Genomic DNA, 14,128 nt, shown 5'->3' on the forward strand with positions numbered 1-14,128 from the left:
GCATCGGTAACCTTGCATATGTGTGATGTGATCGAAGACATATGCGCAAGCGGGAGCCAGTTTCAATATTCTCGCAATTAATCAAATCCCCCACGGCAAATTTGCTTGATTAAATATCATACTTATATAAAAAGAATTCAAGTAAGTCGCAGCATTTCATAGGATGCACCAATTGAAATATTGGAGAAAAAAAAAAGTTCTACATTGAAAATAATGGTAAGAGAGTCAATATAGCAGTGAAGGACTCATTTGATTTGCCAGTGACACGGCTCTATTGACCTTTCCAGCGGCAGTCTCAAACTAAGCGATTTACAGCGGGCGTCCCTTGTATGGATGGATGGATGATAATGGCTATACACTTTGTAACGGGCGACAGCTTGCGCCACCTAGCCTGTTTTGAGAGTGGTATGTCATTGTTGCCCGACTGCGCTGGGATGGGGGTTTTCTCGTCATTGGGCTGTGGCAGCCTGCGTAGGCGCAATTCCGGATGCTGGTGACGGCTAAATTGCAGTGTTTTGCTTTCTCTTTTGTGTTTTATGGCGAATAAAATTTCTCAGGGTTTTTAAGAAGGCATTGTACTATTTTGGGGGACAAAAACAAACAAATGAGAACTGGTAGTTTTGGCAAGTCCGTGCGAAACAGAACATATGCAACTGAAATTTTTGTTTCATTTTAGGTATGTTAAAATTTTTTATGGCACCGTACAGTCATCCGTGTCAATCTACATAGGTCTTAACTGTTGAGAATATTTGACCACACAGGATGGCTGATCTGCATGGGTATTCCCCGCTCACAACATGAAATTCAACGAGTCTCATCAATTGAAAAACATATATTGTATGTACCCCATGGTGATGCGTTATCCTAACAGGATTTGAGATAAAGTAAAAAAGATTGAGGTACACCTAAGTAAAAACAGAAAGAATAAACATAGGGACGGACACAACAGCTCTTAATCATTCCTTGTGAGTTGTGAATGCGAAAGCATGCAAGCTGCTCATCCGCTCCCTTTTTCGTCTGCTGCGTACTTTTTGTCGCCGGTCGGCGCGTGTGCTCCCCCGGTGACCTTGGACGCTCCGTGCTGATGGACACGCAGCGCCATGGGGTGAACAGTCATGGAAACTGACGAGCGCAGCGGCCAATGGGAGCCCCGTCGATGCTCGCCAGCCAATGGAACCGAAGGAAATTATCTGCCGTTTTCGCGCTTCGGACTGATGACGTCAGCTCGCTCCATGAGACAGTTAATGCTTTCGCATTAAAACTTTCAAGAAAAGCCGGCAAAGTCCAAATGCACAATGCAGGTGGGGTGCCACTCTGACCGGGTTTCCACAGCTCATGCGGGTGGCAGAAATTTCTGGCTGATAGGGGTCGCTCGAGTCGCAAAATGGTGGCATCCAGAGGAGTCTTTTTGCAAAGGTCTATAGCTCTCATCACCTTTTGATTCTTTGTAATCACAGGCACATAACAGAATAATGTATTACCTTATTTGACAACTCTAAAACTATTTGAAGCCATCTATCCGTGAATTGTCGGTCATGCAGTCATCTAAAATGCTACCAGTGCCACTCTGTTGTCACCCCATACAACTGTACTCAATGGTGGCTTTGTAGAATTGTTTTGTCAGCTAAGTGAGACGTGATCGATTGATTTTGCATGCCCCTCGGTACTGCTCCAGAGGCATTCCGGAAGAGGGGAGGGGAGCCTTTGGTCCTGTTCGGCCTGCTGCCCTACGAACAAAAGATGTCGGTGCTGCATGTGGCTGTGAAGAGGCACCCTGGCTTCACGGAACCCATCAAGTCAAAGGAGCGACTGGTATTCCACGTCGGATTCAGGCGCTTTGCCGCCTGCCCGATCTTTTCGGCTCATACCAACGGAGACAAGCACAAGGTGGGTGGCGCTTAAGGGGAAAAATTTTTAGGTGGATGTCTAAGTGTAGACACATATGGAAATAGTCAGGGTGGGTTGTTAAGTATATTATATAAACTGATCCTGGGACAGTAGGATAATTGCACAACTGTCAGTGGTGCAATAAAAGAGCTAGGATGGCATTCAATGGTACTTTGATGAAAAAATGTGTTTAAAGATTTTATATATAAAGTTACTGGCATTAATAGTTTGTCATATTTTTACTCTAAATTATATTTGAAACTAAAGAGACCACATTCATAAAATATAGGGCTCAATACCAGGACGGGATGAGCTAAGAATTAATTTATTGTTAAGGCCATTAGGAAGGAGGTGCATGAGCGACAAAAATGGGTGCCGCGCAACAGTTTCTATAGCAGCTTGCATGGACGCTCTGACATGGACCTATGCCATGTCTCCATGTCATGGCTTATGCGCTATGGAAACTGCCGCGCGGCGCCCGTTTCCATCATTCATGTGTCGCCTGCTTAAGGAATGAAATGCTCTGCCTTCCAGTACTGTTTGTGCTGCAAATGCAGACACATTTTTTTCATGTTTGTTCACCCCCATACGATAGTGCCTGAAGGTGCTGCAAGTTCAAAATGAATAGGTCAAGTAATCAGTCACTGCTTGTTTCAGAAATCCAGCAGTCCTCAGTATATCATGTAAGAAGGTGCCAAGACAGCCTATATTGTGCAATATTTGAAGGTGCAAAAGCAAACACACAGGGACGACATGCTACTACTGGTACCTAATGATTTCTGAGACGTATCAATGAGTTAGTCAAACAGTTTTCAGTGTCAGTTTTTTACATAGATGACATTTTTCAATCCTGTGATTACTACATGCATTGTGTCATTCGCAAGGCTCACTCAGCTTTTCTGTTGTGCAACTTGGAAAGAGGGGCATTTACAGTCTCCTGCAATGCAAAAAACCCACTGGGAGTGCATGGCCGGAGACGGTGGCTAGCGGGGTCGCTGCACGCACTCCGGGCGTTTCCATTCCACCCTGAGGGAAGGTTACAAGTCTAAACTGAAGGTCCGCCACTGTTCATGGCGTCGGTAAGAATGGTCTTTCTCTGAGCGCGCGATGGAAGCTCGTTTTCGACTTTCTCTTCCTCTTCGCTTATCGATACATATCAATTTTCCCCTTCTGGGTTAATGCTCAACACAAAGTCCTTGAAATGTGCTGGCTACTTGATATTGCGACCGCATCTAGTTGTAGTTCTGAAGACGATGTCCGCCTGGACGTCCGTAGTGTTGTCCATGGAGGCTCCGTGGCCTTCCTGTGCTTCCAGTGGTTTTACCGCTGATGCTTCGTTAGTGACCTCGACGTTCGGGTACGCTATGAACGGAGATATTTCAACGTCCACAGCTTCTGTGTTCTCTCGTCGGTGGCGAATGTGATCCAAAAGTCGACGCTGAATTTTTGAGTCCACTGCTTTTGTTTGGAATGAGCGAATACCCATAGGTTTTACTATTACTGCTGGAATCCATGGAGGACTTCCACCAAAGTTTCTTATGTAGACGGTTTGTCCTGTAGAATAATCTTCCATTACTCCATCCGTAGAAACTTCTCGATCTTCGTTTCCAGCTGCCCATTGCTTCATGAGGTCGAGGGGTGTGGAAATTCATCGACCGAAGATTGCCTCGGCAGGTGTCTTTCCTGTGGCAGAAGGGATTGTTTTATGTTGTCGGAACAGGAGCCTGGCGATTCTGCATTGCACTGTTCCCTCCGTAAGATTCAACAGAGCTTTCTTTGTTTCACCCACCATCCGTTCTGCTTGACCATTAGTTGCCGGGTGGTATGGTGCGCTTGTATAGTGTTTAATGCCAATTTATTTTTTAAACTCTTTCATTTCGCTTGACACAAAATTCGGTGCGTTGTCAGAGACGAGGATCCTTGGTACTCCAAAAGTTGCCATTACAGTGCGCAAAGCATCGATGACGTGCGCAGACATCGTAGATTGCATCGGCTTGACCTCCAGCCACTTAGAGTATGCGCCGACGACAATCAGATTTGAAACTCCTTCGATTGGTCTGGCGAAGTCAATGTGGGTGGTTTCCCAGGGTCGAGTAGCAGATGACCAGTCAGGTGCTGGTACTGTCGGCTTGGAGCGATGATGTTGTTGACAAGTCGGACACGCAGCTGTGGTGGCTTCGATGTCTGCGTTCAGTCTCGGCCACCAGAAATGGCTTCGGGCAGTACTCTTCATAGCAACAATACCTGGATGATTGGCGTGCAACGTTTTCAGAGCTTGCTCGTGAGCCACTCGCGGAATAACTACACATACTTCCCAAGTTACACAGCCATTGTGTGTTGCCAACTCGTGTTCCCGACGCTTGTATGGCGTGAACTTGTCTCCGGTCCAGTTTGAGGTGGTACCGTCTCGTAAACCTTGGTAGTTCGTCGACGACATCGGGTCCTCTTTGGTTAATCATGCTATGTGTTGGCCTGTTAGTGGTGGACACTCTATAGCTTCCAGGAGAAGTATATCCCCTGGAGGTGCAGCTTTGTCCTTCCTACTTGGCAACGGCAAACGGCTGAGTGCGTCTGCATTTTGATGTGACTTGCCTTGCCGGTAGCGCAAATCGTAGTCATAGCCTCCAAGTAGAAGGCACCACCGGGTCATGCGGGGTGAGAGCATTGCAGGGATCTGCCGACCTTAGCTCATTATTCCCAGGAGGGGCTTGCGATCGGTGTACACAGTCACGTGTCGCCCGGCGATGTACTGACTGAAGTGCTTTGTGTCAAAGATTAGGGCTAGTCCTTCCTTGTCCAGTTGTGAATAGTTCCATTCACTTTTGCCCAGTGTTCTGGACGCATAGGCAATTGGAACTTCCGCTCCTTCGTCGATTAGCTGCACCAATACTGCCCCAGCGTCGTAGGGCGAGGCGTAGCAAGACAAAACAAGTTGCCGTTTGTCGTCATAATGCACAAGCACTGGTGCTGAGCTCACGAGCGTCTTGAGCTGTCTGAACGCCATGCGCTCTTTCTCGCCCCAGCACCACCTGGCATCCTTGTCAAGGAGTCAATGCAACCTTTCGGCAGTGCATGCTCTGTCCTGCAGAAAGTGACTGTAAAAGCTCAGCATGCCAAGGAAAGCTTGCAGTTCCTTTTTGTTACTCTGTTCCGGTGCTTCGATGATGGCCTTGACTTTTTCGGCTGTTGGTCTGACGCCCTTGTCGTCAACGTGGTAACCTAGAAATTCTATCGCCAGAGCCTTGAGGTTACATTTAGGTTGAGAGACGCGGAGTCCAGCTTCCCCGAGGCATTGAAGAACGGCTTCCAAACGCTGTAGATGTTCTTCTTCGGTTTACCCTGTGACCATAATGTCATCAAGGTATGCTCCGGTGCCTTCGAGACCTGCCAACAGCGTATCCATAAACTTTTGGAACAGCAGAGGCGCTACCGAAATTCCGAAAAGAACTCATTTTATGCGGAAGAGCCCCATCATTGTTTTCACAGTCAGTAGCTCCACCATGGTCTCATCGACACGCAATTGCTGATACGCTTGCTGGAGGTCTATTTTGGAGATCTTCCCTCCTTGTACGATGGACAGCAAGTCCGGTGCCGTGGGAAGGGGATATGCATTTGGCTTAAAGGGAAGCTACGGAGCTTCTTGAATAAAATGAGTTAGAAGTGAATTCTAGTGTATTTTTACCTCGTGAACCCGAATACCAAAACCATTTGCCGCGCAAGTGTTTTTAAACGCGAGAAAACCGCGAAAGACTGTCGCTGTCCGTGACGTCATCGACGGATCTTTTGGCTTGCCAAGGCTAGGGAGGCGGGGCTTCAGGCCTTTTTTCAAATTGCTCTTATTGCTCTCTGGCGCGTCGCATTGAAATATAATTGTGATATCTGCTATTCTAAAGGCCAAATGAATGCAATTCAAGCGTTTTTTCTCAAATGTAGAAGTGCCCCATCTTCCCTTTAAGTGTGGGGTTGACTGTGCACCGGTAATCTCCACATAAGCGTAGTGAGCCGTTTTTCTTGCGGACAATCACTAACGGTGTTGCCCAGGACAATGATTTCACAGGCTTCGAAATGTTCTGCACTTGTAGCTTTTTCACTTCAAGAATTTCGGAGATGTATCTTGTCGTAGGTCTATGTGTATCGGTTCGCCGACATGACCGTCGAGCTGACCCTGGAACACTTGTTTATGTTTCATCAGAAGATCTTCCAGAGTTCTTGGAGACACTGCATATACTCCGGACACCTTGATCAATGCAGGAAACCAGTCTCAACCAAGAAGACTTGCTCCCTTTCCATTAACCACGTAAAGTTCCAAACGAGCTTCTTTGTCCTTGAATCGTACATTGACCGCAACTTCCCAGCCAGGGGCATGCGGTCTCCCGCCCAGACGCTCAAGGAGAAGTCACAATGATCGAGCTTAGGTGGCCGTCCCTGCCAAAGATGTCCAAAAGTGTCAATGCTGATTATTGTGTGTGAGGCTCTGGAGTCCGCTTCCATGCTGAGAGGTCGACCATTTACGAGAAGTTCCGCGATGATCCGTGAGGAGTCTCCCTGTGTAACGCTGTTAACAGCGAACAGGTCACCATGCGTCTCGTGTTCCGGTTCTGTCACGTGATGCGTACGACTAATTGAAGTCTCTTGGAATTTGGCCTTACGTTTGAAACACGCCTCTTCCAAATGTCTCTTCTTGTGGCAAAATTTGCATATTGCCTTGATGTGCTTGCAATCATCCGGTGAGTGCATGCTTGTACACCGAAAGCAGGGTTTCTTCGCTGGCTTTTCGTCTTTTGCAGATTTTACTGTCATGGAGTTCTGTACCTTGCATTCCTTGCTAGCCTCTATTTGGCGTTGCTGGCTGGTGGCAGACTCCGTCGCCAAGGCCATCGTGTAGGCTCGGTCGAACGTGATGTTCCGCTCAACTAACAGGTGCTGCTGAAGGTGCGTGTCCTTAATGCCACAGATGAATCGGCTGCGTAGCATGTTCTCTAGCAGCAGTAGTTTGTGGCATTTGTGGCATTTGGACCGCCTGTGCCTCCCCACTTGACGAACTTGCACTTGTCACTGTGGTTGTGGTTGTGGCCATGATGTTTGTCACCGTTCCGAAGTTGCAGTGCATTGCTATCTTTCGGAGAGCGGCGACATACTCAGAAATGGTGTCTGTAGGCGCTTAATTTCTTTGGTGGAACTGCAGTTCCACTGGCTTCGGGTCAAAGTGATCGTTGAGGCGTTTCAAGATTTCCTCAAATTCGACTTCCGAAGGTCTTTTCGGTGCAAGTAAGGCCCATACGATGTCAAAGGTCGTCTCATAGTATGATGTCAGTAGCACTGCTCGTTTCTTCCCGGAGCTGGTGATGTCCTTGGCTTCAAAATAGAATTCTAAGCGTTCGAGCCACGAACCCCAGTTACCTCTGGGGTTATACTCCGGAATACGTTCATGAATGCCATAATCATCCATCTTCGGGGTTCGCCTAACTTCGCTCGTCGCCAATTTGATACATTCTTCCCGATAAAGACACATGTTTATTTACAAGTCTAAACTGAAGGTCCGCCACTGTTCATGGCGTCGGTAAGAATGGTCTTTCTCTGAGCGCGTGATGGAAGCTCGTTTTCGACTTTCTCTTCCTTTTCGCTTAGCGATACATATCAGAAGGACTCGTTCAGGTCTCAGCTAAAGCACAATGCTCACTTATTAGTTTCTGGTTTCGCGCCGGAGATGGTTCGTCAGCATCATGCTACGGCTATGTCCCACTATCGCCGCAACGGGCCTGAGCCAAGGCAATTCAGACTGTTAAAGAGCGAGCTCTGTGCCATTCTTTTAACGAAGGAATACTCTCTTCCATGCAATTTATCTTTTAAATATGGGACTCGGGTATAACTTTAATATTTGTTTATTTGGCGGTGCCTGTCCCGACATTTTACACTAGAAACAACCGATGAGGACAACAGTGAGGACTCAGCTTGTTTGGAACCTTTCCGACCATATCCCTTGGCTTGATGCCGATGAGGTGCACTCTTCGAATAAACTGAGACCAAAAACCGTTACACGCACTCAGGATCTGTAAACCCAGTTGAGCTCCAAGTGAGTGTCCTCCCCTCGAAACAAAATGGAATCGCCCGTAGCGCGTGCAGCACCCACTTTTGTCTCAGTCACGCGCTCCCAGTGGGTCTTGCGTATTGCAGGAAACTGTATTTTGACTGTTCTGTGACTTTTGTGGACCTTTGCAGTATGAAAGGTTCCTGAGAAGCGACACGGTGTCTGTGGCAACAATGTTTGCTCCAATTATGTTCCCTCCAGTGTCAGCAGTGGTGTTCAAGGAAGCCCCAGGAGGTATGAAGGAAACTTCAAAACTCCTTTCTTTCGTCTGTTTTGATCGCTTAAAAAGAAAAATTATGTATTTGGTAAAAGGGGTCCCTCATTATTACTTGGAAGAGCCCAAGCACATGTGTGAAATATGAATTGAGAAGTCAGTTTTATTTGTTACTTTTAGAGTCAAGGCTGGTTTATGTATTTCTATTTTTTTACATTACGTTACGGGAGCTTGTCTGCTTACGACGAGAGTCACCGGAACTCTTTGTACTCTGTGTGAGGTATGGCAGGCAGTTCGAGGAGCAACTTCGCACACAACATATTCGAAACATGGACGTCCCGGCTATTCGTAACATAACGTAAGCAAGTGCGAACGGTCCTGAAGGCTTGTTCATACATAAAGCACAGTGCCGAATCGGCGCCGAAAAAGAAGACGCCGATGCAACGCTGATGCTGTGCCGAGTTAACGGTTTCGCAGCAGTGCATCAACACTGTATCACCGCTCACCACTGTGGAACAACACGTTGGCTATAAGTCACATGCACCACTGTGGAACCACATCAGAGATAGGTCACATGCAAGTCGAATCTGCATCAGTGCCATTCTCCAGCGCCGATTTGGCACCTGCATCTTATGTACAGAGCAACCTTTAGGGGAACAATTAATTTAGACAGGTTTGAAAAGGGTTGTTGGGGGAAGAGCTGGTCATTTTGCTCACCCTTCCACGTGGCACTTATTCGTGCCACTTGCTAAGTTGCTCTTCTGTTAGACTTCCTAGTTAGTCCCTTCGTTTTAGTCCCGTGTGGAGAAATATGTGTGTGCACGAAGAAGCCAGCGACCACTTTCTGTCTGGGCATCTTAGGTGAGCACCAGCTGGTTGGCTCCGGTGCCGTGCTGGGTGCCAACCCGGACAGGGTGGTGGTGAAGAGGGCCGTGCTCAGCGGCCACCCCTTCAAGATCAACCGCAAGTCTGCTGTGGTCCGCTACATGTTCTTCAACAGGGGTCAGTCATAGGCCAGATCGCTGCATGTTGCGTCATATTGTATTTTCATCTCTTAACACTGTGGCAGTATATTCTATTACTTTATATTGCATGGTACAGCCACCGACAGCCTGAGAAATGCAGGGCATGGCGAGTACCAAGCATCTAATGATTGTATCAAATCCATTCGGATTGGGGCATTAGCCGATAAAAACTGAACATCCAAGAACAAGCCACAAAGCAAGAAACGTGATTGTAACAGGCCATGCCCTGCATTTCCTATGCTGAGCGCAAGTTTGTTTGCTTCTTGCACACGGGTTGCGATGATGTCAAAATCTCGAGCTCTTATTGGCCAGTTGCAGAAAAATGGTGGGTAGACCTCGAGTCATCTAGCATTGAGGTCTACACTTTTTCCTTTCAATCAAAGCCAATCGGAGCTTGGCGTTGTTCTCACGTCACTGTGACTCCTGCGCAAGAAGCAGACGACTTGCTGTCCATATACTACTCGGTGTTTCAAGGAGCGGCCAGGCTCTTTGAATCGACCGCAAAATTCGGTTTCTGAATCTATCGCCCTACGACCTTGTGCAGCGTTGCCCACAGACAGTGCATTTTTCTTTGTGAAATTTGCAAAGAGCGAACTTACCTGAGGAAAAAGAAAAGAAAGAAAAAGTCTTAAAAAAGTCTTAGCTTTTATGGAAATGCGGCGAAGCTAAAGGTCTTCAAACAATACTGCGCCGTTTTGCACGGGAGACGAGATGGTGCAACGAACGCCGCCAACGAATGAGCATACGGCGCCGAGAGCCAGTGTTTTTAGCAGACAATCTGACACATAATCGATTAAAAAAATTGTTTGTCGGGATATTTTTACTGTTCTTTTTTTTTTTATTTCGGGGTACTGATGTCGTCTGCTTTGCAGTTCCTTGTTGTTACCGCACCCGTTTTTGTTTCTGCGACTGTCGCCGCCTGCGGAATGCAACGGCGCCGTATTGTTTGAAGACCTTTGGCTTCGCCGCATTTCCATAGGAGCTAAGCCTTTTTCTTTCTTTACTTTTTCCTCAGGTAAGTTCACTCTTTGCAAATTTCACAAAAAGAAATGCACCATCTGTGGGCAACGCTGCACAAAGTCGTAGCACGATGGGTTAAGAAATCGAATTTTGCGGTCGATTTAAAGAGCCTGGCCAGTAGTATGATACACTTGGGCTAGTCGGCATATACTTTGGAACATAAGCAACCCCGTGCAATGACTGATGAGTGCAAGAAGTAAGTTAAGAGAGCACTGACTCCCAAGTAAAGCTTGTTTTTTTGTTATTAAAAAAAGCAAACGCACAGGGAGATGCCACAGCACATCGTGTGATTTCGGAGATTCTAGTTTCCCGTCGTACAAAGCAACCAAAGTAGACTTCTCACGGTGCTCCGATCGACTTGTCTTCTCTTTTTGCTTACATTGCAGACGACATTCTGTGGTTCAAGCCTGTGGAACTCAAGACCAAGTATGGTAGGAGAGGGCACATCAAGGAACCACTCGGTAAGGACACTCACAAGGAGTCCTTTCGAGCTACTTTCTGCACACATGGAATCAAACCCAAATGCACCTTATGTGGATCTAATGTGAACAGATTAGTGACCTAAGTTTGGCTACCTAAGCCAGCCAGATCTGATTTACTCTAGGGTAAACCAACCTCATTGAAATTCTTGACTTGAGTGACCCTTCGGATAGAAAATTAAACAATCGACTGCCATTGACATAATGGCAGTCAATACTGGGTACCCTTAAAAAAAGATACATAGTCAGCAATGACGAGAAGCCTCAGCTATGTGCTGCCAAGCACGCAAACAAATTCGTTCCATGCGAAGGGAAGGAAGTTTATTCTATACCATTAGGGTGCAGATATGGGCAAACCGGAAGATGCGTCAACCACCGACTTCGGGAACATCATTTGGAATTTTCTGGGGCCTTGGCTGGTTTGTGTTGTCGTTCATTCCCGTTCGTGCGGTGGTTGCATTCCATGTTTTGAGTGAACCAGCATCGTAGAGGTAAATGAATTGTTCGCCATGATCAAAGCTGACAACATTGTTTCTGCTCCGTCCCTCATTTTAACTCGAGATGGGGTTGCGTTACTGTATCTAGAATCAACATAGCCGTTTGATCATAATTTTAGGAAGTAATGTGGTTTTTACCGTCAAGTCATCCATTCTTTTAATCTCCTAATCATTTAGGTTTTCAAGATATCCTCTCCTTCCTTTCCTTGCCCCCTTTCCATGTCTCTCTCGTTTTTTACTGCGAGGTGTCATAAAAATTTTCTGTGGCTTTATTGTAGTACTACTGTTGCTAGTTGAAAGAAAGTGTACATCATCCCACATGCGTCTTATTTTTTCGGTGTTCAACTCAACCAACATGCTCGTCAGTCTACATTATATACTAATACTTGAGGGTTTTTCATTTATTCAACCCTTAAAGGCCCATTGGGCATTACATAAGGGGGGGGGGGGAAGGGGGGGGGGGGCAGGGCAGGGGCAGGCAGGGGGCAGGGGTAGGCAGGCAGGCAGGCAAGGAGTATAAAATCGAAAATATAGAACACTGCACAAACTGTGCAGTAGTGACACTAGTACTTAAAGACAGGGCTTCCAAGGAAATGCAGCAGGTATATTATATGTACATTCAAAAGGTACCATTTTAGTCATTGTGAATAAATTTTTAGTTCAAAGCGAATTTTGGCCAAAGATCTTCTAGTCCATTTGTCCTTTTATAAGCCAGTTTTAATTTCTACTCCCAGTGATGTGATTGCTGCGCCAATTGCGCCAAACTGTGCCAAGTGGCTAACCCTGCTACATCCTGCTACATTTTGCCAAAATATGGGTGATCTGCGCCAAGCCTGCGCCAAAACACCAATTTCGGTTGCCTTTCAAAACCGAAACTAAACTGAGTACCGTAATTGAGCATGTGCATTTTATGTTCTTGCATGTTTGTTATTTTTTTTTTTTTTTTTTTTTTTGCCGTTTCACGTTTTGTGCTTTCGTCGTCTCGTGGTTCGCGTCTCGCGTCTTTTTTTTTAAATATTTTCAACGATAGACGCGGGTGTGTCTGGACGCTCCGACGCTACTGTGCCAGGTAGCAGCCATGCCGCCATGCTGTTAAACGAAACCACAGTTTTGCGCGGCGGGAGTTTCTTCGTGACCTTAAGCATTCGCTCCTGAAAGCAACGGCCGTGGGAAAACGATATTTGTTCCCTTCCTTCCAGTCACCGTGGTCGCGCGACGTCGTCAGGTTTTGCTGTCCACACGTCGCTGTAGATATAGCGCTTCTTAAAATGAAACTAAGTACTGCCGCAAGTTCATTAACATTCCTGTTCTTGTTTAAATCGCACGTTACTGTAAAATCCTTATTTGATTCAAATATTGCTGTGTCCAAGTATTGATTACCTAGGTTTCGCTCGGTGGGCTTTCTTTTGCACTCGGTATGTGAAAAATCTGCCGCGAAAGAAAGTTGGTAAAGTGAGCTAAAACAAAAACGGCAATGTATATAGCACAGCGGGCTTGTTTATGTCAAGTTCAGTCGTTGCACAAAGCGCCCCAAGAACTTTTTGACCCTGGCTCGTGATGTCTCAAGTTCTTATTTTTTTTGTACTTTGTTTGCCAGCCTGGCAAGCACGCGCCGCCGCACTTTTTTTGTCGTATGCTCGGCAGTCACATTTTGCACACAATTTTGGGAATCAGTTGGCGACGGAGCGGAACGGCACGGTTTCAGTTTCGATCAAACAGCCGTTGTCTCCGCTCGCGCGACAAAGCACGCGCAACTGCAAGCCTGCCAAAGTTTCCCTCACGTGCATGCAAACATTATTGCACAACAGAGGCACCAGCCTGATGCTTGCAATCCATTGTTTCACGGTTGCTTACTTTTGACGAATTGCTTGGCAATGCCTACAGTAGTGCACTGCACATTTGTGGGATGTCTCAGCAGTAAAACCGCAAGCAGCGAGTTTTGCCACAATAAGTCACATCAGAGCACAACACAGCACGAAGTGCCTTTTCTTTGTACAGCACTTAAAACGAAAATCTATATTCTTCTAGGAATATCTGCTCCAAAAGCCACTTATGCTACTCCGAAACACTGTCTTGGCTGCTCCAAAACACTCTTTTGGCTGCTCCGAAAGGTGCTCCAAAATGGCTTAGGTCGATCACATCCACTGTATTCCGTTTCACCTTACGTCCAGACCCTACGAGCTATTCTAACCAATCCTGCCCTGTGGAGGTAGCCCATGACAGGCTTTTTGCGCAGTGCTGTGCCTCCTCTCCAAGATCACGTGACACTCACACAGCATTGGATTGGCTCCGATCGCTCATAGCATCCGCTGAGCCCGGATGTAAGGTGAAACGGAGTGGAACTATATTTATAGACTGGGGCCTCAGAAAGTCGGATCCTTGGGATGGCAAGTAAACGACTGATTTGACATAAAATTAAACCTATAGAGATGCCCAGCTATACATAATAGAGTGGATTTACAAATCTTGCTATACACAAATAATCTTTCTTCAATCTAGAATTTTAAGAAGAAAAAAAAAATTGTGAATGATGACTGCAGGTTGTCAGGGCATCTCAGCCTAACACATACTCTTAAATATCAGCCACAGTTTCATTTTAAAAATTTCAGAGCAATGTAGATGTCAGCATTCACAAAGCTTTCGTTTATTTCTAAATATACCAGGCGCTTATGTGAAGAATCCCGCTTTGATACTGTGCTTTTCTCCCAAGTACCCAATTGCGACATTCATACTTTTCCAAGTGTTGATCACGGCGGGTCACTCCGTTAATTGCACTCTTGCCGAGCTACGGTGCACTGCAGAAAACCAACACGTGCGGAGCTTGGATCGTGCAGGTGTTGCTTCTTTGCAGCTGTTACTTCTCTGCACTGCTCCAGTGCTCGGTAAGAAGTGCGCTCAACCGGGCTAACCCACCACAA

At 46.5% G+C, this 14,128-nt stretch overlaps 1 protein-coding gene across 1 annotated transcript in view; it reads left to right on the top strand.

Annotated features, from left to right (window-relative positions):
• The window catches only part of LOC8035626 (pre-rRNA-processing protein TSR1 homolog), a 44,871-nt gene that overhangs the window by 28,472 nt on the left and 2,271 nt on the right, over nt 1–14,128 (top strand). The window contains exons 16-19 of the mRNA XM_029983301.4: nt 1,676–1,887; nt 8,107–8,209; nt 9,051–9,191; nt 10,621–10,695. Of these exons, the coding sequence (XP_029839161.4) occupies nt 1,676–1,887; nt 8,107–8,209; nt 9,051–9,191; nt 10,621–10,695 (531 nt within the window). The remainder of the gene's footprint in view (nt 1–1,675; nt 1,888–8,106; nt 8,210–9,050; nt 9,192–10,620; nt 10,696–14,128) is intronic.

The sequence above is a fragment of the Ixodes scapularis genome, unplaced genomic scaffold, assembly GCF_016920785.2.
Source record: "Ixodes scapularis isolate PalLabHiFi unplaced genomic scaffold, ASM1692078v2 PGA_scaffold2__306_contigs__length_199485367, whole genome shotgun sequence".
NCBI classification, from domain to species: Eukaryota; Metazoa; Arthropoda; class Arachnida; order Ixodida; family Ixodidae; genus Ixodes; species Ixodes scapularis.